At 40.5% G+C, this 27,555-nt stretch overlaps 1 protein-coding gene and 1 long non-coding RNA gene across 7 annotated transcripts in view; one reads left to right on the plus strand and one right to left on the minus strand.

Annotated features, from left to right (window-relative positions):
• LOC148393381 (uncharacterized) overlaps positions 1–27,555 on the plus strand; it is a 146,808-nt gene that overhangs the window by 72,848 nt on the left and 46,405 nt on the right. For all 5 annotated transcript variants that reach the window (XR_015860240.1, XR_015860241.1, XR_015860237.1 and 2 more), the window contains exon 7: positions 25,153–25,321. This is a non-coding gene — a long non-coding RNA (uncharacterized LOC148393381). The remainder of the gene's footprint in view (positions 1–25,152; positions 25,322–27,555) is intronic.
• Positions 2,285–27,555, minus strand: LOC148393383 (uncharacterized). Of its 2 annotated transcripts, none has more exons than XM_088384654.1 (16): positions 27,299–27,555; positions 15,400–15,450; positions 12,934–13,037; positions 12,255–12,384; positions 12,125–12,174; positions 10,132–10,237; positions 9,322–9,456; positions 9,148–9,250; positions 9,000–9,067; positions 8,264–8,389; positions 8,090–8,181; positions 7,887–8,000; positions 7,612–7,808; positions 7,222–7,351; positions 3,498–3,691; positions 2,285–2,996 (listed from the first exon to the last, which is right to left on the minus strand). In XM_088384654.1, exons 3-16 carry the CDS (start codon positions 13,000–13,002, stop codon positions 2,762–2,764), a joined length of 1,749 nt encoding a protein of 582 aa, XP_088240780.1. In that variant the 5' UTR covers positions 13,003–13,037; positions 15,400–15,450; positions 27,299–27,555; the 3' UTR covers positions 2,285–2,761. The 2 variants fall into 2 exon arrangements, with proteins under 2 accessions (XP_088240780.1, XP_088240781.1); XM_088384655.1 differs by lacking the exon at positions 27,299–27,555 and adding an exon at positions 16,241–17,262.

Here is a 27,555-nt window from a genome sequence, read left to right on the forward strand (position 1 = left end):
CCTTTGGACAGACAGCCTATGTATACTGCCAGTAGATGGCAGTATATCCTCAGGTTGTTTGGATTTGCAACATATGGGGGAATAATCCAGGAGGAGCAGAGGTCAAATATCACAGTACGTCTGACCCGGAGTGGGTGAATGCATAAATATCTCCCGGGACTTCCTTAAGTGCCTAGTGCAGCTACTTAGAGTGAGATTTACCAGAGGAAAGGGCAGAAGCCCCACTTCCACCTCAGCAAAATGAAATCCAAAGCCCCCAGGATTTGACAGTGACCCTCTCAGTCCCCCCCGTCCCCCTCCAGGACAAAACCATTACTGAAATGAATTTTAGTTTTAATATGGTTATATTACAGCCTCATTGGTTTGATGAATAGTGAGAGAATCCATTTACGTTAGACTTTGTCATTTACAGGAGACATTATTTTAACCGTTTCTAATGTATCCTATATCTGTGAGCCATCAAAATAGCCCATCCTCTATCTACTTATGGTTGCAGTTGAGGTGAACTCTAGCCCAATTGCTGATGGGGATAAAAGGCTACACTGTGGCTCATTCACACTCTCATGTAGATAGACTTTTATGTTTTTACTGACAGGTTCGGGATGACTAAATCTTTGGAGGAGTAACACTCGTGTCTCCTACAACCAGCCATCCATTCTAATTTAAGACTATGTATTTAGTGGACAGGAATTCCCTTGCTTCACATCAGACCTGCATCCATTTTGTTGGCTTGTGTTGGATTTGAGCAGGAAACCAAAACTAATGCCTCCTCTTCCCACTTCAAACGAATCTGAAGCACCCTGAAATGTCGAGGGGCGGGATGAGACTTGAGGTGGTGCAAGAAGTGAAGGAAGAAGGGGGGGGGGGGGGGTCTCAGGAGTGAGCAGCTGCGGATGATAGGGTGAGGAGAGAGAAATGCAGCCAGAGCGGACTCACCTCTGAGCTTATCGGTGTGCGTTGGATGTTGCTGCTGAGGCTGTTAAGGCGAACCAGATGGAGTTACAGGTTGTGCAGTGCCACTACGTGTTAGGTACAGCCTGGGTCAACCAGAGGTGTCTTGGCAGTGGAATAAGACAAGGCTGGTGTTCATTTAAATGTGCTTCAGATGTTTTTGACTAATATGTACTGTACAAGGTTTTACAGCTCATCTTGCTGCCTTGCACTTTCCTATTGGGCTGTTTGGCCTGCCAGCGGGGAGTGGATGGTAGCAGAAGTGTTACATCCTGACTGTGTTTTCTGGTTTGTGTTGGTCACCATGGCTTTCGTCTTTTGCCAGCAGCAGTGTTTATAGGATCGTGTCTCATTTTCCCCCAGTGTTAATGCCGTTTCCATAAAGACAGCTATGACACATAGTCTCCTTTGCTGCTCTAGTTTGCTGAACTTCACCCATCTCTGTGAACTGAAAGGCCAGAAAGAGCATTCCTGTTGCATCTCATTTTGACCATAAGCATGATGATCACTGTCACTCTTTTTCTTACATCCTGGCATTGCATATTGTGGTTTTGGATGACTTCTCACTAAACTGAGCTAACACTTCCTGAGGTATGACACGATGGTCTAGCTGTGTCAGTTTACATGTTGTGGCCTGGTTAACTTTATTTTCCCATGTTTGCGCCAAAGTCGCTCCAATTTGCCAGAATCGTATTTCTCCCTCTTTCTCAGTATCTCCCATCCGCATTATATCGAGCTCCATTTCTTTTTATTGCCAAATTATATTCCACTAGCGAGTGACCTGTGACCTTTCTCATCATTTAATGAGAAAAACTGCTTTCTTGTCCTCAGGCTCTTTGGACCCCCAGAAGCCTTGGTTAGTGGCTGGTACTGTTTGCACAGTCAAGCTTGCACGATCTATTGGCTCTTAACGAGGGAGAACAAAACTGAAATGAGGCATTTCTGCAGCCAAGGGTTTATTCCCACAGCCCGATGGTTTGCATTACAACGTACAAAAAAACCAACTTCCAAAGAAAGATGTGTGTGTTCTTCAAAGAGAATTTAGGATGCACGGCATTCAGGAATGCATGTAACTCGTTTGTTTTCTGATACTTCCAGGAGTAGAGTCAAGGATTCATAGTTTTACCCTTAGGAATATACTCTGGACATCATGCTCCTCACCAATCTACTAAGCTAAGGATTTGTATTCTTTCATTCTTACTTCACAGCTCTCTTGGGTGTTGTAAATTTTTGAAACAAGAGAGCGTATCCAATAGTAAATGCATGTTAGTGTTACTATCGGAGTGAAGCGACTGATAGCAAGAACTCAAAAAAGTGTTTTATTTTAACCCACTATTGTTCAAAACACAAACTTTTATTGAACACAGCAAAGGTTTACTCCATTGTTACACTTAAACAAAATAACTTAAGATCCAACTGCATGTTTTTCTAAGTCTTGTTACACATTTCATTGTAGTCTGTAACACAATGCATCTCAGTTTTGTGGTGTGAACACTGAACACTAGGGGCACTTGTTAACAGTGTACATAGATGAGAGAAAAGAAGAATAAGGGGAAAAAAAGCTCAGAAGAACCACAAGAGTCTGATGGCTATGAACAAGTAGAAATGAATGCCGGGTTGACTTCAAAAGATCATTAACCACAAAATAAAGAGAAGGTAGTGAAAATAAATACTGGTACAAGACATATCACAAGTCATAAAATGAAATTTTGGCTGGACAAATGCTGTGACAATTCATGAAACCCTCACCATCATGATAAAAAGATGATGATGGAGATAAAATAATATCAAACATGAACCCCCATTGTCATCAGATGGCCATTAGCTTACGTAGTGATTGGGTTTCCATGGTGATCACATCTCTCTCTGCTTGCAGGGGATTATGGTTAACCATGTGCTGCAGGATATGAGGGGGCTGATGTGAGGTGAGGGTCGCAGGGGGCTTGCGAAGCACAATAATCTGAGCGCTGGTTAGCTGCAAAAGAAGGTCATTCAGTTCTTCTTCTGTCGAGTTGACTACTGGTGATCCATCCACCTCCACAAGTCTGCGGAGAAGAGTTAGGTACGGTTTGGTTTAAGCGCGTTGGTAAATGATTCCCTCCATAAATTCATCCTATAAGTGTTTTGTGTATATGCCGAAGAGAGACGTGACAAGACGTGACATGACTTTTGGGAAAGATCTGTGGTGTGCTATCTTGTCGGTTCAGATGTCTAGACATTGAGCAATTAATCCCAATGTAATCATGAGTTTGATGTTAGGCTTCTCACTAACATAAAAATATTCCATTTTGAGAAAAACAATTCATGTCCCGAATGGCACGGTGTGAGTGTGCAAGTTCCTTTACTGTGAATGCAAAACTGAATGAACCAGGTTGCTTGAAGCAAACATGTGATGTATGTTCTTCTGCCCTCCCTGAGCAAATGTACACCCTTGTTGGAATTTACGATTAAAAATTAACACCACAAGAGGGATTTACCTTGATATATCATAGAATTATTTATGCTGTGACTGTTTTGTAGTGTTCTGGTGTTTTCTGCAAGGATACCTGTCATCCACACATAGTTGCGAGTTGTCCACCTCAACCACTACTAAGCCACTCTCTTCTGTGTAGCGGCATGTAAAGCCATAGCAGCCATCCGCTCTGCAATGCTCCTGGAAAACCAGCAGCATGGCGGGAGACTGTGGTGACACCAGCTGGCTCAGGTTACCAATGGTCATATTCTTTCTCTTGGTTTTTTCCTGAATGCAGAAAAGACTGTCACTTTACAGTAAAGACGTACTTGCATAAATGCACACTCTTTGGCTACAATATTAGATGCAATAGAATATGCACACAAAAATAACAACTCGTCCACTGCGCTGCAGTTACAAACAACTGCAATATAATAAGAATCATAATAAAACACTACTAAGTCATATTTTGATTTAAACAAAAAAAAAAGTTTCCCGTTAGATACCTCCTCAGGATGGTCACTGTTGACCAGCTACATCCTTAGTTTAAACCGGTAGTCATTTTCTATCACTGAACTGAAATTATTAATACATATACTGTCATCTAAGGTTGCAGATTACCAATACATGTAGTGTGGAAAAAACTTGCCATAGGTGAATTGCCTTATTTACATTTTTTTTTTTTTGTATTCTACTTCCCTTGATATTGTGGTAAGGTAATATAAATAAATCATTGCAGCCTTTTTTTTTTTCTTTTCACTGAACAAAGTATAAGTGTCATGTTAGCCTGACAATGGGACCCATATGGTCACGCTTACAAAACATAAGCGCATACGCAAAAACACTGCAATACTTTAAATCACATCATCACATGTAAACATCGTTAAAAGATGTGATTTATATCTCGCATATATGTAATTTCCCTGTATACGCAACTCTTATTTTTTGAAGCGGCAGACTATAACAGATACCGCTGTGGTGAGTTCTCCGGAAGATAAGAGTTGAGTGTGCGTCAAAGCGAGCAGACCACCAAGACGTGATGATTAGCGTTTGAGGACATCACGCCACAACTAGCTTGTGGGGATCAGAAATAACTTGTGAGCCTGACCGCTGAATTCCTCGGCTCCCTTATCCAGCTTCTCAGCGTCCTACCCCCGCCCTTTCTCTGTTAGGCGTGTGAATGTTTTAGAGCAATTGATGTCGCTTCACCGAGGTCAGGGGTCAAAACAAAAGCTTCGCTCGCCTCAGACAAGAGACCCAGACAGGATATAGCCACAAAACTGCATCTGAAGCTTTTCTGGAAAGTACTCGCTAATGCGCATCATTGTTGCCTTCACTGTTGGACAGACACTCAAAGATGTTTTTTTTTTTTTTTTCATGTTTATCCAGATGATTCGATCAAACCTAAACCCGGTAAGGGCAGCCACAGGCCACATAGACTTAGCATTAACTAAGAGAGTGAAATATTACTAAAGGAAATCACAAAGGAGAAATTGTTGGTTAAATAGACCTTTGAAAAATAACTACAACTGGGTTAGCTCAATAAACCTTTAAAAACTATGCAACTACTTTGGGGGGGGGGGGAAATAAGCGCAACAATATGTTTCCTCTGCGATTAAAAATTACTAGGATTTAATTTGATCCAGTGTGACAAATTTCTTAACAGGCCAGACAACAATAAAGACAGTTATGTGATAGGAAATGTCAAGTGAAGAGCTTTAAAATGTCACCATCATAACGTCTTCATTAACTGAAGTTTAAAGATTGGTCTACTAATGTGCTTTATAGAATAAAAATTAATCAAGACTCGTAGACAACTAACGAATAGAGAACAAGTGTTAGCAGAGCAGCACCTAGTTACACTTTTTTAAGTAATGTTGAACTGAATTATTGTACTGTATCAGCAAGCACCCAAAAATTCCACTTGAGATTTGTTAGTATGTACTGTGTGAGTTACATTTCGTTCTTAAGGTCATTGCGATGCAAGTCACTGGTCAATTGACACTTTCATGTTTGTGCAGTGTATTCACGTATTGATAAAACTGATTCTGGGATGTACATTTATTTATTTATTTATCTATTTATTTATTTAATTTACTTTTCTATGTATTACATTTCTGGGCAAACAAATGCGCATCAATCTTAGCTGCCCAATGAGTTGACGTGTCAAAAAATTTGTTGAAGATATTGTTTGAATTTTGAGGCACCAGTATGTTTGCAACTTGAGAAGTTCCACTGTATTATAATTTGACCGTCATTGTGTAAATACAAACCACAGGATATGCACATGCAAGCACACACAGGTTCGCTTCAAACAACAAGTCCATGAGTAAGCAGAGACAAGCAAATGCGTTATTCTTTCAATTTCCCCCTCTTCAAAAGTCCGTCTGAAGTTTTTGTCCAAGCTAAGACGCTTATTTAAAATCATTTCCGCTATTTGTTGTGTTTCCCCTCCACCCTTCGCACTCTTCCCTCTGTTTCTCTTTCCCTTCCCTCTCGGCTGCTTTATTGACGCTCGCCAGTTGGAAGAGATCCTTGGAGATTAGACAGCCAATGATGAAATATTTCCTCATTGTCTGCAATGCAGGGCAGCCTACGAGACCAAATACAAGGCGGTCTGCTCCTTATTAGAGCAGTGGCTCCATCAGTTCCCAGGCTGCTCCTCAGTCCTGACCTGTGTGTTAACTCTGATTAGGTCATATGATAAACATTAACGCTGCTGCTTTTCCCACAAGCTCGGCACCTAAAAATGCGTGGCCCTGGGGCAGCAACGTGACACGGGGCACCATTCAAAGCCGAAGCCGCGTGTGTCCTTTCATGGCACCTCGTTAGGCCTTCTCCAGTGGGATAAAAGGCCCACATTAAAAAAAAAAGTGGGCTCCTCCGGGGATAGATGGAGATAGTTTTACACATCCTGGCCCATTTCTCTGCTGCGCTCGCCTTTTGTCGCGCACATTCCATTGTTGGTATGGTCACAGGCTCTCGGGTGTCAACGCTAAAACAACATTTTTTCAGACTCAATGCATGACCATCCAGAACTCCCTGGCTAGTGTGTGCCCAGACCCAAAACGGGACACCCTTCCCAGCTTTAACCCACGGCGGAGTGAAGTTAATGTGGTATTGTGTTGTCCCCGAGGAGAACAGACGTCATAGGATCAAAGATGATGGCCAGAAAAGGGTCACTGACCTTGAGACCAGGAAGTCATTTATACCCTGCATGCCGCAGATCTATTGTTACTTAAAGGACAATAAAATACGCCACAATAGTACACTCAAATGGATGTCAACTCATTGAAAAATTATTTATGTTTGTCCTGTCGTTTGATAGTTAGCCCATTCTTGGTACAAGCAGAATGATGTAAGAAGCTATGAGCAGGCAAGCCACTATTAATTCTAGACATTTTTAATGGCTCCATTTAAGGAACTGTGACTAAAATTTCAGGTTCAACTTATGTTGGAAACATTTTTTGTCCATGGAATTAAATATCACAGACTCAAAAAGGCAAGAATGTAAAACTACATTCCAACATTTGTTTTGAAACTGTGCACATAATCACACTATCTAACTAAAGCTCGATCATGACAATGAATATGAATGCTTTGCTCTCTTGGTGGTGGTAAAAATGTGCTGTGAGTTGATTTTGGATATCAATCTCAGTACATTTTTAGCAATCAAAACATCATTATTCCCACACAAAACAATTTTCCCACATACCAACTGACAGTTTCTCAAGCTGTCTACTAAACTTGTTTCAATGTCAACATTATGCCAGTCCAGACTACATAGCCAGACTTTATTCATTGTTTAAGTAATGTACCTTAATATAACTTTCCTGCAGAACGTTCTGAAGATGTGCCAACTGTCGGTTGAGATGTACCATGGAGATTTCCTCCTTAAACACCTGGCAATTGAGTTTCATTTTCTCCAAAAGACGTACATCCAGCTGTCTGGACAGACAAACCGTAAAGTGCATTTACAGTCAAAAAATACGTACAACACATGGCTAAATTGTGGGCTTATAAAAAATAATAAAGCCCTATTTTGAATACCACAGTCAGAATGCAATTCATTTAACAATGTGGAGTAAACAGTAATGACGAACTTCACTCGTAGAACTCTTTGACGCCGCTCTTGAATTGAATGTACAAGTGGTCACTTTAAGAAATACCATTTTAAATTGAGATTATTATCATAGAAGATATTTTACTTCTTCCTGTGAGCAGCAGGATTGTTGATGTGATCTCGGAGGATCTGAAGACTTTGCTTCTTGTCGCCCAGTCTTCTTTGGAGCAGCTCCAGTTTCTGCTCCAGCTCAGCTGAGCCAAGCGTTTCTAAATTCCCATCTCCGTCTGAGTTCTTCAGCTCCGAGCAAAATGCTACCAGGCCGAGGTGGAGCTCCTGCACCTTTAGGCCAAGAGAGTTCGAAGAGTTTGCGCAGTGTATTTTAAGGACTACAGATGCAATTTAGAAAAGAGTACTAACCTGGAGGATGACATTTTGTAGTGACTCCACCTGCAAGTTCAGCTCCTTGATTCTCTCCTCCTTCTGTATTCCAGTAGAGTTGTTGGCTTCTGGGCTGTTGTGAGTGGCACTCTCCTCCAGTGCAAAAGCATTCATGATTTTTTTTTCCTCATCATACAATTGACGTTAATTAAAAACAACAACAACCAAGTAACAAACCATACCCTTTTACCCAAATGCAACTCCAGCTGCCTGTCAGACAGGGATGTCAGCAGACTCCCAATCTGCTGATCCTGGGAGAGCTCAGCCGTGGAATCTGGAAATAAAAGCAGATGTGCACATGATGTCTTCATGCTGTCGTGATGAAACTCCAATGTGTTCTGAGCTCTTTTTTCTACCTATCTGCTTTCTCAGTGAGAAATGGCTTCTGTCATCTGTCATTCCCAGCATTCGGAGACAGGAGTCCATAATTTTGCCCACTGTTGTTTCTTTGGGCGTTCTGAGGTGAACGATTCGCTCTGATGCTTTAACACACAAGTTTATTTTAGCACAATACATTTGTCTTTGGCAGAGAGATGGGTGAAGTTACACCCTGAATTGGTCAGCAGCCAATTGCAGGGCAAGTATACACTAAACCACACGTTTACATTAACATCTATGGATGATTTCAATAACTTGACACATATTTTCCGAACGTGTAAGAACGCCAGTGTACTCTGAAAACTCCCACATAAGCACAGGACACTCCACATAAGAAGCCCAGAGACCAGAGTTGAACCCTAAACCTCAATGTGGGGTGTGAACGTGCTAACCACTAAACTCCCCCCCTATAATTGCTGCATAGTTTAACTAAATAGTATTGTCCTCCCAAATCACACAACCCTAATGAATACAATGCCATTTTTAGTGTCTTCTCTCACCAAATTACAGTTCTGTATGTCTGTTACAAAAGTATTTAATGTATACTGTCAGAAGTAAACTGTACATTAAAAGTCAATGTAATTGTTTTTTCTTGCAATATCTGTTCTGCTGAGAGATTTTTTTTTTCTTTCTCATTTAAATTTGCAGGCGCTCCCTTCCCATTTTCATACTGGATGTCTTGTCTGAACACCTCCAATCCCATTCATTACTTACCATTAATAGTGACCTCGATCAACTGCGTTCCTGAATTCCTCTGCGCTGTGTGGTTTTGGTTGCTCTGTCTGGGATTGTGTGATAAAAACAACATGGAAATAGGTTGACGATGCAAATATGAATTGGGGTTAATGAGGAAAGACTCTACCTGATCTTAAGGGATGGTCGGTTCATGCTTAAACAGTTCACATGTGGTGAGGACTTGGATTTGATCATCGGCATGAAGGTTTCTACACGATTGCTCAAAGATTCTACCAGGAAATAAAACTTAAATACAGTTCAAAACTGTTGAAACTTTAATCGAGGTGCATTGGAAGCGTACCAAAAGTACTGGGTGCGTGCAATTCGTTATAAATGGCAGAAAGAAGTTGCTCCTTGTCTTGTAGTGTGTTGATGTGAAGGGTCCTCAGCATGTCGACATCTATTGATGCTATGTCTGCTCCACATAAATTTGCCTCTGCAAGAAGTACAATAGGCTTCAGATTAAATGCCTGGATCCAAAGTATTTTTAAATACATTTCCATACAATGAATTGTTATAAATCGTGTTTTTATGAGCAAAATAAAACGTTGCTGTATTGCACCGTATAAAAAAACAGCCCATCTATGGTGTTTTGCAGTATTTTGTTATCATAAACTTAAGGGTAGTAATGATGCTTTTCAATAATCCTGTATTTTCGTTTTTCTTTTTTAATCATTACATTAAATTTTATTAATTTAATTCAGCGCTTACTTCACGTTTAAGATGCAGAAAATGTATCTTGATTGGTGATTTTAATTTTAACCTAGTACAATAGCAACAAATATAACTTTATAAACTGTGATCTCTCAGTTCAAATTGGAAGGAAAATGAATGTGAACAAATCTAATGGATTATCAAGAATGTCTTGGCGATCACATTCTGGTCCTAAATCTATCACACCAGAGCTTTTCGTTGGGAAAAAAAAAAAACTCTTGTCATATTTTGATTACATGCTAATCTGAACACTAAATATTTTATGCATGTTGGGTGTCATTTAGAATAGTTAAATTAAACACATCATAAGTTGTAGAGTTCAACATTAAAACGTCTGGCTTTGTTTTGCAACCACAGGGCAGGGAGGGGCGGCAGACCGCCAAGGCATGCATCTTACCTTGGATGAAAGGGAGACATTTTTGCAATCCAATGCTAGTGAACCACTGGCACGTCTCATTTGTGTTTCGCTCCCTCAGAGCTTTGGCCTCCTGCCTGTTCATAGTCTGGAGGGCGAAGAGGAGAGCGTTCATACCTGCAACTCATGACTAATGTGCTTTCCAACCCTGTCCAACACAATTAGAATGACTGCATATTTGTCATTCCACTAAATGGCCTTTTACTTTGTGATTTCATGAGCTTAACTGTAGTAGTCTGATGAATACAAATAAATGTATCAGCATTATGCTCCAAAAGTATCAGGAACTTTTGCTCTTAACTGAAAATAGTTTGGTTTCACAACAAAAGATGATTGATGAAACTAGAGATCAACAGTTCAGGCTTTATTTCCAGGTATGTGCATCTGGATCTGATGTAAGACTTAGAAGATAACAGTTGTTTTTTTTTAATTTATCATAAGTATTGGACCTGACACTTAGAAGGGAAGAAAATGAATCTGTTCATAGGTTGCTTGAGATGTTTTCACTCTTATCAGCTCCTTGCAGAGGATAAAGAATATACGACTCTGAATACTGTTCGAGTGAACGATGAAATTTGTTGCTCCATTGTTTGTGAAATATCAATAACATAAGTCGTATATGTAAAGTCAGAATTCTGACTTTAAAGTGAGAATTCTCACTTTCTGAATTTAAAGTCAGAATTCTGACTTTATTCTCAGAATTCTGACTTTGAACACTTTAAAATTTTTAAAAAAGGGGGTGACAGGATTCATTTCTTCACTGGCCCTAATCCTCTTCCAAATCATTGTATTTGATCCATTGCGAGCAAACATTCTTTTGCAATGCCTTTCCAGGCTCTAACCGCAGCCCCTGAAAATTGTTTTAACTAATCGGATATATGCCTTTCTTTTCCCTGTCAAAGTTCTTTTCTGTTTTGGCCCAGTGTTTTGGGTTAAAGTATTGCTGCATGATGGATCTACCACCCTCACTTGTTTGACAGACAAAATGTTTGTTTTGCTGCTGGCATCATGTGTTAAATCTGAAGATTTATGATCCCGTTTTAAAAGAAGCAATGCCAGCCCAAGCCATTAAATTAGTTCCACCAAGTTTCACACATTAGTTTGTTGTTTTGGATCATGAGTAGATTCTTTCTTGAGGAAAGTGTTAGCTTCCCATCGCTGGTAAATGTTCGTCTTTGTTTCATCAAGCTATACAGCCGTTCTTACTATTTTTTAATTATTATTTTAATGCTTGTCTCGGGAGTTGGTTTTTTTTGGGGGGGGGGTTCCAACTTGTCTTCCAATTGCATCTTCTGGTTTAGATTTTGTTCATGCCATCTTCTGCTGTCAATGGTGACAACAACACTCTTGCCCTCTGGAGGTTATTACTGATGTCACTTATTGTTTTGCAGCTTTATTTACGGCTCTCGCATTGTTTTGTGTCATAAACAACTCTTATTTTCCATTGTATACTAGTTTGACATCTGTTATTTAGTAGATTAGTGGTTCGTTTAGGGACATTCTAGATGTTTGTGAAATGACTCAGATTAATTTTTCATCTCAGATCTTCTCTACAATTGTTAATATTTTCACCAATAAACAGCATTGTCGTTTGTTGTTTATACCTTTAACTAGGATGAATTTAGTTTTCACAGACAAAACCTGAGTCTGAAACAGAGCGCGCTATTTATTGTTTAAATAATCATTGTAATAGAACACGCCATCATCTATCAGTCTGGCCGCCCACCTGTCCATCCATCCATCCATCCATCCATCCATCCATCCATCCATCCATCCATCCATCCATCCATCCATCCATCCATCCATCCATCCATCCATCCATCCATCCATCCATCCATCCATCCATATTTCAGAGCCATTGCTTTGACAGCTCTTGAGAGCTTGGAAATATAAACAGAGCATTATCTATAATTGCACTTGATCTGGGTCTGTGCTGATGCCACCCCGAAGGCTCTGCTTTGATGGTACACAATACCTTCTCCTGGAGGTTTCCATTTTGGTCCTTACATTTTGGAGCACAAGATGCTGAAGGAACAAATAGTTTCATCGTTAACTTTGGTGCCATATGATTTCATTTGTTCTTAATAAAACCATGAAAGACCCACCAACGGTTTTACGGCGTTGCCGTGGTGACCTCTCCCCTTGCTGTTGCTGGTCCGAGGTCTGTGTTGATGTGTATAAAGTGGCACTCCCAGTTTGCGTGTCCCCTTCACTGCAGGATCGAATGATTGGCCTCTATGACATTAATAGAACAGACCAAAAATATAGTATGGTCAATTAACCATTATGAGTGGTACAGATTAGTCAACTTGTTGACAACTTTACTATCCCACAATGACATTTAGGATGTCACATTGACTAGTCACTCGCATGTGCTTTTGGCAAGAGGAGGAGACAGAGCCACTTGCAGCAAATGAGTGAGTGCAATAAAATTAGTATGTAACCCTAATTGATTTTAATTGTATTATGTTTCTTATAATGCACCGATTATAGTACTGTACTAAAATTCCAGACGTCATTTGCGACTAGTCAACATCCACTCAACTTACATCGTATTAGTGTTAGATTTAAAAAAAACTGAGGTCATGCAACCCTTATTTATGGCCAGTAATATATTTAACATCAGGGCAGCAATGCACAATAAGAGCCTCAATCAGATAATGAAAACGTTTCAGAGGAATGTGTACAGACTCTGTGGATACCTTTAAATACATTAGCGGCACATGTATGGGTCAGTACAGACAACATGTGACATTATGGAGATGCACTGCTTGGCCTTCCTACCCTCTGGTGAGTAAATGCATCCATTGTGGGAGCCCTGAGAGGAGGCAGGCCAGTAGCAGTCTTCAGCATGTCTGAGCAGTTCTCATCACTGTTGCTCAAGTCATCTATGTAGAAGTACAACATTGTCACTAATAAATACATACTGGTTAATGCAATATCAGTTAATAACTGCATGGGAAAACAGCTTGTACGTCATTCTTTGGGGTTTGTCTTTTTTCATTCTTTTTATAGGCCACTGTGGATGTTTGTAGAAAATTCATTGCCACTGATAGACAGGGAGTGACGGGATTGCTTGGCCGCAAGTCAGACAATAACATCTAGTTGATGACGTATGTTTTTGACATCTCAAATTCCTTCCCAGAGAAATTAACATTTGTTCATTTTCCAAATATCACATGGTAAGTTCCATATTTGTCTGCTATCTAAACAACTATGAGTATGACATTAAACCCAAACAAAATATCTAATGTCCTATGAGGGTATACAGTTTGGAGCTTGAACTCCATTTTTCAGGCAAAGAAATCTTTGGAGGGCTTTTGTGGCTTTCTGAAAAACATATTGAAAAAGATGAACAATTTTCATTCATAGTGTCACAATACATACATGAAGCATTGGATAGGTTTGGGATACTTCTTTCAAATTAAACTTTTGCAAGCATACCTTTGTGGAAATTGTTGCAACAAAGCAAATCATTATAAAAAAAAAAACAAATGCAAAAAATTCAGATATGATTTTTTTCCTGGCTAAATAGTCCAATATTTACAACTTCGTGAACAATAGCCTTTGGAATTGTTGATGTGACAAATAATCCAGTCAAATTTATTGAACACATGGTTTCCATTTCAGATTTTGAAAGGTTAGTTTGACGTAATAGGTAGGAATGCAGATGCAGTTAGCATCAGATAAGACAGTTAATGGTTTTATGTGTGTCAGCGAAGGAATCTGCTCTGGGTGCAAGAGAGACGGGCGGAAGCGGGCTTAGCTGGCACTCTCTTAATCACCTGGCTGGCTTGTCAGTCCATAAGGAGGGTCAAAATGTCAATTCTACAGCTACGAGAACAATATGCCTTCTCATCTGTTTTGGGTCATCTCAGAGCAGACTGAATGAAAATTCTGCGAAATTCTCTTTTCCGTCTTGCACTATGACTTTGTTGCACGACGGATTGCCGAATGATCTCAAGCTGGAGAAAGAGCTAATGGAGGGTAGCTACGCACCCACAGCCCTACCACAGTCGTGCACAGACTTCACACAGTCTCTATCTTGTCCGAGTCCAACGAAAACAAGAGAACAGAACATTTTGGGCAGGCTCAGTGACAGAGCTCGTTGTTGCCTTATAGGGTGAAATAAGTGGCAAAGGAGAGATGGACGATGTTCCCAGCCTGAGCAGGCTCTGTCAGGGCATGTCAAAGCTTGAGTGAACTCTCACTCCTGAAACTGCTTAGCATTGTGTCTTAGCTTGCCAATACACACGGGCTCATTGAGCAATCATCTGTGTGATATGTCAGCCAAACAAAGACACTCAGTACTTTTGTTGAAGGAGTTGATGGACCAGCATCAAATTGTTCAAGATAACTCCCTCATATACGTATGTACCTGAAGTGTGTGAAATAAATCATTCGATGAGAAAACACTGTTGGAAATATAATCTATGATGAAATATTGATAGTTAAAAAGTAAATGCGAAAGTTTCATGCAAATATTTGAAACGTATGTAAGCCTGCCGAACAAGCACATGGTGATGGCAATGTATACTTTCCTGCAGAACATTAAAAGGAAGATCTTCAAATGTGCACAGTCCTAATTCAGGTTTTGAATTGAGAATTTGGAAACCTGTCTAAGTCTATTTTTATTGTTTGTGGAAATGCATGAATTATTGATTGTTGGAAACTGTTTGATCTCTTATACCTTATTTTTTTATCCCATAATTAAAAAATATATAAATGTTTTTATATAGTTATAAGGTAGTGTGAATGATGTGTGATTGATGTTTTATATTTCTCAGCAGTTGGTAAAGCGGCGTGTTTATTTAGATCCTGATTCCGGAGGATCACAATTAGTGGATATATGTGATGCTTCTCTTTCAGTCTTATTGCCCTCGGCTGATTTGAGAGAAAGGAAAGGGCTTATTGAGTGACAACTAAGGGAGGAGAGCATGCTGAGTCACAGGAACTCAAAACCTGGGAACCATTGGTCGAGCCAAGCGCTAGGACTATGTGCACAATAGCTAAAATGGGATTCAAACAAAGGGGAACTTCTGCAACTCCCAGAGGAGGTGTTGGAGGCACTGTAGCGATGTCTCATAATGACTGCAATTTCATCTGAATGGGGAACATAGCTCAACAGCTGGATGATGTCGACCATCATCTGGTGCCGTTTACCTCGCCTCTCTTGTTCCAAATGGAAACAGACCTTTTAAATTTGAATACAAATACTTACTTAGTACATGTGTTTGAAGAAAAACTCACCCAAGTTGAGCTCAGTGAAAGGCAAAAGTTTTATTCCGGTGTTGAAGTTGCCTGAAACAAAAAAAGATGACAGACATTTAAGCTTGTTTCAAATGAAACAAGGCTGCTACTATTAGTAATATTATCATTGGTTGTGTTCTTTGGAGACAATCTTCAAGTCAAGTCTCTAATGGCTGTAACCTCAGCCTTCCACCATCTGCTGCATGACATCTGCTCTGCTTATAACCCGGTAGACTGAACAAAAACGCAAAGTCTGCTGCTCTTGTCATATTTCTCATTTCTTTTAGCAAGCATATGTGCAGATTTCTTATTTGCTCCAAATATTTGAATACAGACTTCCTGTCTCACTGAACAACCCCAATTTTAATACTATAGACACACATCCTGGCAGTAAAATTCATTTTATGCATTATTCACTTAGAAATTCCCCCGAATAACCATGTTAACAAAATGCTCCCGTCTAATAGATCCTTTATCTTACCACAGTGCAAACTTTTACAGAAGGAGTCGCGTAATCTTGCATAGCTACAAGCCTAACCTTGGCGCTGAAGGTGTAATTAGCTATATTACACTATGATGTGCAGTTCTGCATGACTGAAAAGAATGACAGTGCTGAACATAAATCAAGGCGTGTCAAATCAAACTGGCTAGCTAAATTTTTAAAACTGCTTGTTCAAAGAACCATGACAATCTTAATGTGCAAGTGGAGCAATGAATCACCTTTTCAGATGTGTAAAATGCAAGGGCAGGTTATTGAGGAATCTTCTACTATAGCTTTAACTTGAATGATATTTGCTCTACTCTTAAAAATCAGTGGAGTTGTTTACAGAGTTAAACTCACGTTTCAGAGGAAGCACGGGGAGGGGATCCACCTGATAAACATGAGACAACCTGATTGTTTTTTGTTTATCCCCATCGTCGTCTTTTATCGTCTCCCTCTGTTGTGCCAACTGATGGTGTTTGTCCTCAGAATCAGCAACAATCATCTCACTTTCAGTCATTGTCAATCCCAACGTTGTCTCTTCTGTTTTGACATTCTCCTCATAGTCTCCAGCAGCAAAGCAACCATCGCTCTCTGGGGTGTATGGCATACTCTCTTCTGAATTCATATCGAAGAAATGATCATCATCAATAACATCAGATGGAGTGGGAGGAATTAAATTGATCTCACAGTGCACCGAGAGGCTTCCAGAAGCGGGGGTGCTGTCATTGCCACTTCCAAAGAGAAAGTGCTCCTCTTCTTCCTCTTCATCTTCATTCTCTTCCCAGCTGTTAGGGATGCTAGCCTGTCTTGCTTGAGGCTGAAGAGGCAGCGAAGACAGATGCTGCAGTCGTTTCTTCTTTAGAGCCCTCGGGCATGCTGATACGGAGCTAGATGAGCGACCCACGTTGGTTTTGGGGGTCCCGGGCTCTTCGTCAAACAGATCAAAACTGCTATTAACTATCCCCAGGTCCTCCACTCTAATGTGGATAGTCTCCTTATCATGTGATCCCCTTTGATCCACAGGTAGAGGGTCTCCATTTATCTCGTCCTGTTCTTGCGACTGATCCCCCTCTTCACCTCGCAAGCATGAACAACAGAAAAAACTACGAGAAAGATGGCGAGTTCTCTTAGGGAACCAACGAGTCTGCCGTTTCTTGGAATTCGTAACTGGGCTTTCCATGACGTTGGCTAACGAATGCTACACTGGTTGCTTGACAGTTTAACAGACCACTGAGAAAACTCACTGCCCTGTATATCGGGATAAAATTCCGTTTGTGAAGATGATGCATCTGCAACACAAACACTCATTTGCAATATGGGTTGCCAAGGGAAGGACAGAAACATTTCATACACTGCTGGCCAGGTGAGCACTTGAAATGAATGGAGGGTCTAATCAATTTTCTTTGATATGTTAAGCATCATCACCATGAGGACAGTATCTATTTCAAAGAACTGTGCAATGCAAAAAGAAAAAAGGATCATCTTCAAAATGTACAAACTAAATAGATTTTTACAAACTAATAGCTGCTGTTGAATCACTGCAAGTTTGTAACCTCTGCAAATCCATTTGAATTTAGGGTCGGTTCCTTTTGAACAAAATGTTATCTTGTGTGGAGTTGTGATATTTATGATAGCAAGGAAGCGCTCAGTTGCCTTGTGGGTTATCTTTGGCATCTTAGCAGTGTGTTTGGAAACAGGTGAGAACATGGACCAGTGGATGCTTGGCCGTGTAACCGCTATGACTCCAGATTCCACACGCCCTGTTGTCTGCTGTGTGATAAGCCATCTAGCAACAGCACAAATCCATTATACCACATCACCCTCATCGGAGGCTTCTGTGAAGAGATGATATCTATGTTTTGCTCTTTTTTTTTTTCTCACGCCCATAAGGTAACATTCAAAAGATTGGAATACAGCATAGGGCTCTTATTCTTTACCTTCCATTTACTTGTATGCATTTTTGATTTTTTTTTTGATTGATGGCTTTATTTCGAACATCCAAAACAAAAAAGAAAAAACAAAACAAATAACACTGTAAAGTGCCGCATATAAGTCCAAACAACAAACAAAAAATAAACCAACAAACAGAAAAAATAAATAAATAAATAAATAAATAAATAAATAAGAATACATAAGTAAATAAATCAATAAAGAATGCTCAAAAAGGAGTAGGAGGAAGCATAGCTTATGCATTCAAACATACTTGTCCAAATGTAACTGTAAAATGAACCCTGTCGTATTCAGATTTGTACACTCCAAAATGTTATCCCAAACATCCATCCATTCAAGCATTGTAAATCATTTGAGAGTTTGTATACTAAATATGTAATCCTGGCCCTACTTTGGAAAACTGTTTGATTACATTAACTGTTTAAATCAGGGGTGTAAAACTCGTTTTTTTCGCGGGCCGCATTGTAGTCATAGCTTCTTTCGGAGGGCCATTATGACTGTCAACCCAAATAAATGTATGAGCACCTCATATTTTATACAGTAAAAGCTACAAAACTGACAAATAACTCGTTTTCAAATCAGACGAGGAAAAACTGGTTATTAAAAGTGAAGACAATTTGCAATTCTAGTAATAACACACGAATTTGCTGCACAATTTGTCTTCGCGGGCCACATAAAATGATGTGGCGGGCCGTATCGGGTCCCCGAGCCTTGAGTTTGACACCTAAATACACTTCCTCTCAGTAGTGCCTAGCACGGTGACTGACTGGCAACCAGTCCAGAAAGTAGTCCACCTTTTGGCCGAAGCCATTTGGGAACCGCATATTGCAGGGGTGTTCAAATCCAGTCTATGAGGGTCATTATCCTGCATGTTCGCTCCTCCAACATCAATAATCTGGATCATTATGAGGCTTGCTTATGAGCTGGTTATTTAAAACAGGTGTGTTGGAGGAGGGAGACATCTAAATATGCAGGATAGTGGCCTTGAGGACTGGATTTGGACACCCCTTGAATAAGCGGTCTTTTCCAAAAGCAAAAATGTTTCCTGTGGTAATTATTAACGCACTGGCCAAAAATGTGCCTCTGAAAATTTCGAACAACTGATTTCAGTATTGGTTGAAAATAACATAAATCACAAATCTTTATAAATATTATGCATACCAAAATATATAAACATATCTATTGACTCATTTTCTAACATATGAGATGCGTAAGTTTATTTTAATTGCAGCACATGTCTGTACTTTTAGGCAGATACCAGCATTAGTCCAGAGACTGGGTGGCTTTCCTCCCATAACATCTCTGAGGCTGATGGGAAACTATGTGGGTTCAGTTTACCTCACATTAGAATATACCACAACAAAGCAAAGAAGCGTAAGATCTTCACAGCACTCAAAGAACAACTGGCGCTGTGAGTAATGTTGCAACCAGGAAACAGATGAAAGCTATTTTACAAAATATGAGGCAGTAAGAAATAAATTGTACCGTCTATGAAGGAATCTTAATTGAAGCTTCCCTTGAGATATTCCCAATAAATACCACATGCTCAACAAATGGGGGCAGTAGAGAGCAGCCTTACTGCACTGACAGGACATAAACATAAAGCAGAGCTGACCACTTCTTAGAACCAACTCCTCTGGTATTCACAAGTCTGGATAAAGTTAAACCACACAAGTGCTTTTCATTCACAGTCCTTTAAAACCAGCTTTCATGATATCTTGATCCACTATTTGAAAATATATCAAGTTTTGTCATAATCTGTTTACCGTTATTTTAATATATCCAAGCGATAAGGAACCTAAAGAGATGTATGTAAGATGGATGTCCCCAACCTCATTTTATTGCTAATGTTTGAAATCAGCTGACAATCAGCCACCAACCTGACACATTTATGAAAACCAAGATCCTTATTACAAAAGGTGCGAGACAGACACAGCAGACAAAGATGAATGCAACACAGCTGCTATTGCCTGGGGCCACTTCTCGGAGACATGAGTAAGACAGACGCAAAAACCCATTACTGTCTACTCCCACAGTGACGATGTAAATTTCAAACAATTCCAATCATTTGTGTTTAACTCAGACTCAGCGGGATTTGTTTGATTCTCTCCTTGGATTCTGCTTGGATTTGTCATGGTTATTGCTAAGCACATACATCCCGGAGTGGCCGAGTCTTCTTGGAGTGGATCTGGAAACACATGCACACAAATCATTAGGCCAACATCAACACTCTGGCTGTTAGCTCTTACCATGGAGAACGCCTTCACCTCTCACCATGTTGCACCAATGAGAAACATGTTCTACACTTCCTGTCATAGTCAACCATCCTTCGCCATCAAAATCCGGAAAGTGCGGACACTTGTACAGCCAACATGATCTTCTTTTAGACATTCCGAACTTTGACTTCCATTTATACCACCTGCTTGTCTTTGAGCATACCTTCCGGTTTTCCACTATTCAAACATATGTGGAAGTCAAATTTCCCGAATGTGCCAGGTATGTGCCGCTTCCCTTGTGGCTGACATTTAATAGCATGAGAAAATGAGTTTGGTGGAGGGAAGAAGAGGGCAGTGACCTTGAGAACTTTTGGTTTGAACTTTCCCCTTTATTCCCCCACCAGTACGCCGCTCCCTAATCAATTACTGTTGGCAGTCAGGAGACCACCAATGATTAGCGGGAGCGAGGCAGACGTGGTTTGGGGGGTTGAAGTGTGAGGAGGGGGCACAGGGAAAGAGGCTTAAGAAGAAATTTCTCAAACTGCTTTGGTCTAAACTATCCAGTTGTATTTATTCGAGACAATACAAAGAGCACGTCTTCCTGTAAGCTGTACACGCATAAGCAGATGCCAAATGTTATTTACTGACAGGAGGACAACCAATGCCAAATCATTTAGGGGCTTTTCTGTCTGTGAGAATGAGAGCTGTTCTCACGGTCAGTGTGATTACAAAGCTCAACAAAATCACTTGTTTTAGATTGGCTGATTGTCTCGCTTGGATCTAAATGACTGATGTTTAATTGGATGAGAGGAACTCTTACACCACACCCACAGACGACTACTTTTCTCTAATCTTTCACCTTCCCAGATCCCCCCCCTGTTTTCCATCTCTTATTTTGTAGCCTCTCACCATTACTTTTCTAAGTTTATCTCCTTTATAGGGCTCGGTCACCAATCAGCCATCACAAATGTCATCGTTTCTGGGCTCTTGTTTCATGGCCAGAGGCAAAACAGTGCAAATGGTTTATGTTTGAGTGGGTGAGCAAGATATACACAGACGGACAGATTAAATAAAGAAAGATAAAAGGGGCCGAAAGAAAGAATGAAAAGACAAGGAGCATGATCCAAAGAGGGGAGGAGGAACTTGCTCGGACTATACACATCCGCAACGGGCAGCCAGAAACCTGCCTTGTGAGATGCGACTTCCCTCAGGGCACTCCACGGCTCACTTTTCTCTCACTAGTATTATGAGAGCCACTAAACACTTGTCTCCACTTTTCCCATGGGAACACCATTTTGTGTCCCTGCCAAACACTTTGATACAGTTATCTCACTTTGCTCATGTTCCCCTTTCCGGATATGCTCTGTTGAGACTAGCTGTGAGAAGATAATGTTAAATCAAATTATGTTTTATCTGTCAATTCTGAGCCAACTGATTATCGACACTGCACATCACCAAGCAACTTTAGCGGGACTTTAACTCGGGCGAATTCAGAATTTAGTGCGTGGTATTGTTTGTTGGGGCAAGGTTTGTGTTTTGTCATGGAATGTTTCTCACAGGCAGACGGGGGTGGTCACTGCAGTGCCTCATCAGACAGGCATCTCAAAGCTCCTGTCACGAGAGTTTAGAATGGGCAAGATCAAGGACAAAAGCTTCCAAGTGGCATCTTGTCCGTTTGAGGTCTCTGAAGAGATGCGCGTGCTTTCAAAGAAATCACTGCAAATTAATTTTAACACTCAGTGAAAAGACAGATTAGTGCCGAGACGCTGGCACAAAGGGTGTTAAATTCGATGAGCAGCACGCTTGACAACAGGCCAGACCTGGGACACATTAGCCTCAGCTGCCAACAGTGACCTATTTTCACCAAAGATGAGGAAGGATTTTCAGCATCCTCTATTGTATACAAGGCCCCGCAAAGCCCACCACTGGCGGCTCATCTACATTCCCCCATTTCGGGCACCATGCCCTTTGATGCCGTTGGCGAGATTTTAATCAAGTGTGTCAGATGATTAGATGGTCCATATTGATCTAGGGTGCAGATGTTTCAAGAGGCAAGCAGGGCAAATAGCTCTATAAAGAATACAAACACGGGACTTAACTATTATGCTGGAGACTTCAGTGACAAGACCCTCTCGCTCTTCAAGCAAGAAAGAAAAGTGATTTCAACTTCAATTATCATCTTTTGGAGAGGAAACAGTGAGCAGATGGCAACAGTGGTCACGGGCCTCAACAAGATCAGCACTGTTCAGAGGCGTCTTTTCTTTGAGACAAATTTACCGTAGCCTCATGAGTTTTCATTGAAGTGTTAACACAGTACAATAGTAATGTTTTCTACAAAAGTTAAATTATCTAACATGGTTGGCCATGTGCAACCCAATTATTTTCTCTTCTTTTCCAAAGTAAAACTTTTTTTATAAACATTCTATTCTCAACATTAAATACCAGCGGCGGACAGTGAGTTTTACCCGCCATGTTTTCAATGACAATGCTACCGTATATGAATATAGGTCATGATTGTGGTACCCATTTATTTTTTAGGGAGCATTTGGTCTAAAAAGTTTGGAAACCATTGCAGCAAACGGTTATGTATCTGAATGAATTCATGTCTACACATTGGAAGGTTGTATATGGCAGCACGAGGAAGGCATAAATCATATTCTGTAATTGTAATTATTGGCAGGCACTGACCAAATTTTATGGCACCTAAAATGTATTACACTTAAACATTTTACAATATCCTAAAACACAATGTTATTTTTGTTTTGAGCAAGGAATTTTCTTTGGGAGCAAAGCTATTACATCTGGCACGGCTAATTCGCAATTCAGTCAGAAAAAGCTTGTGTTAGTGTTGGACCAATAGGCTTAGGGACAAATGAATCATTTTGGTGTCATTTCGGGGTTCTAATTTATATAATTTGTGGTATAGTCATTTAAGCGGCATGCTTGTTGAGTGACACCGCATACAAATGATGTTATTTGTCATCTGTGATGGAATATGAGTGCTCTTTTCCTCCATCTACAGAGTCCTCGCCTATGAAAGCATTCTTGCTGCTCAAAAAAGTCGCTTTGTTTGCTGTGCTTTGTATACATATATACACTACACATACATATAAAGTGTGTATATAGACATATACGTATGTATGGATACACACTAAGAAAATGGAGTTATCAATATTTAAAGCAGAATTTGTTGCAGAGGCTATGCAAAAGTCATTTCTTGATCTTTCCAGATATTTATCTCATGGTTCCTTATTTTCTTTCAAAGCCAAGGCAATGTCATAAATGAACAGACAACATTTGTGATTCATTATAAAATTTCACAAGTCAAATAAAATCTTTACAAAGCAATGTCGTTAAACAGAATTGCTCTGATTCGTTTCCCTGGTCGCAAAACATGTTTGCCTAGCCACTTGTTGCTAGGCAAAATAAAATCAATAAATAAAATACTATATGCCTATTAAACATATACTGCTTGAATGGCATATTAGGTACTATATAAAAGCCCTCTCTTACTCTAATAAAAAATATCAATTTTTTTGGAAGGAAATGAAAATGGCTTAGATTGCTGAATCTGGTGGGGTGCTGTTCCCAATACCGCTTATTCAGATCGCTGTAGGCCAGCTGGTTCCAACTTGGACTGATGGCAAAATAAGCGAACACAGCCATGTTGTTAGCGTGAGTAGGATTTGTACACACAAACCCTTATTAACACAATCACGTCACAACCCCCCTTGCCTCATCCCTGGCTTGAATGGAACGTATCGGAATCTGAGGGCAGACAGGAAGTCCTTATTGTACTCGTGCAGAGATCCCGGAGCCAGACAGCATACAGGAGCCATGTCACCCCTGGCCGGACTAGGCATATCTTTGTGCTTGCTCACCGCGTAACAAAGAAGCAAATAAACACTGTTACCCTCATTGGTCTTTGACTGTCATTCCAATTAGGCAGTGTAGTGATGGAAATCCGTGGCCTGTGTTTTTCCCAGCCACGCTGTTACCTCTGACCCCCACGGCTCGTGCCTGAGGTGATTTTCTTTATTAGTCCGTGGGGTCAGTATTTAGCCCCGTAGCCATCAGTAGCGGGTTTAAATCTGCAGAGTCAACACTCTGCCTTCCTGGCTGTTTGCTGTATTAACACACTGAAGCCCCACAGCCCTTCCACTCCCACTCCCCAAACATCCTCCCTAAGGCCAGATAACATCTCTTGGCCCATCCATTCACGAAGCAACCCAAACCCTGTTCTGGTCAGAATTCAACAGGCTGTATGAGGGCGCTGAGAATCTTGAGCTTGATTTTGAACATCACAGATTAATGGTTATCAGGAAGAGAGGTTAAAAAATGGACCCAAAAGAATTTTGTGAACACAACGTTGCTGATTCAACCATATAGCACTGTCTTCTTTTTTCTCTGGATTTCCCCTTATTGCAAATAGAACTAAAAGGAAGAGTGTTGACCAAGTGGTACATTTTCCAAGAAACATAGCCTTTGGCGTTGAATCAGTGCATATTTTTGTTACTGTAAATCATGTTGTTTTTTAATTAGCATCCTCAACATCTCATCCATTGTGGTTTGACTCTGAGATTTGGTCCTGCTTGGCTTTTACTTGCATTTTTCTCAACATATTCCATCAATTCTCTGACAGAGTAGAGACAAATGGTAATTACAAGGGAGCGTAAATCTCCTGAAGAATAAAAATGGGATGTTGTCATAATTTATGAAAAAGGTCTCATAAAAGGACAGGCAGTTTCTTTTTAACACATCACCCATCTTATTTCCATTACCTAACAAAACAAGAATTGCACGCTTTTTGCCAATAGTCTGTTATTTTAACCAGAACATTAGTATACATGCATGCCTAAAATTCTGATAATAGCACATTACAGCGTGGGTTGCCAGTACCTGGGCCAAATCAATATTTGCACCACTGAAAGATGGGTGCAAACCCTCCAATTTTCAAAATGTCCTTTTAAAAACTCCACGGGTAAATTCTCTGTGATGGAAAATCAAAGCTAATGATTGAAACGCTTAACTGCCTGGAAAGATTGATACTGACGTGACTGCACAAACTGTATGATAAGGTTGTTGCTGTTCCACTTCCTTTAGGTGTCTGAAGAGAAGTCTGTTGTTGATCGTAAACAACAAATCAAGATTACAAATCTTCCAGCATCTGTGGACTGACTCGCAATATTGAATATGCTACAACAAAAAGATTCGACTTCCCTTGTTCATTTTTGTCTGGATCCTGAGGGTAAAGTGAAAAGCATCTTGACAGGTAAGAGATTCTCTATGACATTTTTTCATACTGTCCATTCACTTTGTGTAGGCAAACTAACGGTAAGTGCTCATACAAAATCATGCATCACTCTATGTTTGCTTAGTAATACAAAGGTCTATTTGGGAAGGGGAAAAAATATACTAAGTTGGAGCTCTTCAATTTAACAATCAGCATTATGAATAGATACTGAGGTTCTGGGAGCGCGGCCAATGCGAGGTAGTGCTGGGATACGTGCAACTCTTTTTCAAATATTATCAACATTATTACTTCTACTGCTACAGCTGTTTATTTTTTCCATCTTTTCAAATTGTGCACCCCACAAAACTTAGTGCTTGGAGTAGCCACCCCTCCCTAATCTCATCCCCTTTAGCTACCTGAACTTAATCTCATAGGAGATCTTAGCTCCACAAAACCCAGTCAATTTGGGTAAGATGATGCCTTGTTAGCGGTGGTCTCTAAAGAGCAGTGAGGACAATGGATCAAATACCAATGACGATGCTTTGAACCATTGTCTTTCCTCTCTTCCCGTCTATTAGCGCCGCTCAGTGCCAGTGACCCACCTCCCCTCCTGGTTTGCCTTCTGCCGGAGTGAAAGTGACACTTTTTCAAAGAGCCTCCGACCTCGATAACGTCTACTTAGATAAAAATATATCATGCGTTAACAGCCATACTGGTGCAGTAATCTGATAAGACTGGAATTCCCCGATACGAGTTTCAATCTATGCTGGCAGATCATGTTTACTTTGCAATAAGAAAAAACAAGTGAGACATTATGAATTGACGCTATTATTGCTTTCAATTGCAGAAGAAATCAATCTCTCAGTCTTTGGTTATGAGCCTTTTGTAGATCCTTTGACTTCCCTGACTCATTAAAAGCATTGGCCCTGAAATATGAGTCATCCACAGGGAGCTCAAACAGAAGTGCGCTCAGGAGAAAAGTTTGGCAAATTAACTACATGGTGGCTGAAGGAGACATCAATTTCATAATCCAGTTTTGCAATACAAGACATGCGCAAACAACTGTCAAGGAGAGGCCACTTGTGTAACTGGATGCTACTTGAGACGCAGATTGGGGAGGCTTGCCGGCTTCCATGTCACGTTTCCACAGAAAGTACTTGGGGCGAAAACACCAGTGCAATTGAGAAGAACTTGAACCCTTGGTATCAATCTCTGCGTGTCTGTGTGATAAAGACTGATGACAGAGGAGTTGATCACACACCAAGGGTGGAGTCCACGCATATTTGTCTGCAGCTCTACAGTAAATGTTGCCGTCTCCACCCAAACTCTAACCACTGCGCATTCTCTCTGCCTGAGCTGTTTGCAGACATATTGCACACAGCTCATGTGCCCTGATTTCATCAAGCATTTCCAAAAGACAAGACCACAAGGAGGGTTTATAATGAGAAAACAACATGTATGTGTTCAGCAAGAGTGAACAGGAGAAATTTAGAAAACCTCACTCAAGCAATCTCTGGCTCCATTATTTTTGCCAGCTGGCACAGACAATCTGGCAAAAGTATCCGCCTGTGTGTAATAGATCATAAAGGTTCGCTGGGAGCCTGACTGACTGACTTAGCGATGTAACCTAAATCCATTCATGCAGCTTTATTGCGTAAGCAAGCATGGCAATGCAAGACTTCAGCAAAACAAAAACTTCGCGCCTCGGCTCCATTTTCAGGTTTGAGCAACTCTCACTGAAGCCTGGAGCCAAAAATCTCTTATCACATAATGACTCTGAAATTATTGGCATGGTGGTGGAAATCATCTTCAGTTCACGCATGTCAAACGGGTGATGGAAATCTCCTAAAAATTCAAACAGCCCATTGGAGCCACATTATAGCCACATTATAGCTGCAGTTGCAAGCAAACTTTCACTGCCTTATTGTGTCATTTCATTGTGTTGTTTTCCCTGGATTGACACTACTAAATCTGGAGTTTATACTGAGAATAGCATTGAAAAAGAAGTCATCTTACCTTAACACGAGCAGCATTTATTATTATTCCACGTTACCAAGACATTATGAGTTTGCGTGCATTCTGTTCAAAGATGAGTGACACACTGCATGGGCATGAACACAAAGCTGGCTGGCCGACAGAGAAAGGATTAAACAGAATTAACAGAGTCCAGATGCAGGCCACATGCACATGCATTCAAACACACTGACACACTGCTCTTGAAATGCAACAGCATGATCCAAAGCTAGCCGTTGTCATCTCAGCGTGGCACCTTG

This window comes from Syngnathus floridae, chromosome 9, assembly GCF_059516105.1.
Source record: "Syngnathus floridae isolate MCC-2025c chromosome 9, RoL_Sflo_1.0, whole genome shotgun sequence".
NCBI lineage: Eukaryota > Metazoa > Chordata > Actinopteri > Syngnathiformes > Syngnathidae > Syngnathus > Syngnathus floridae.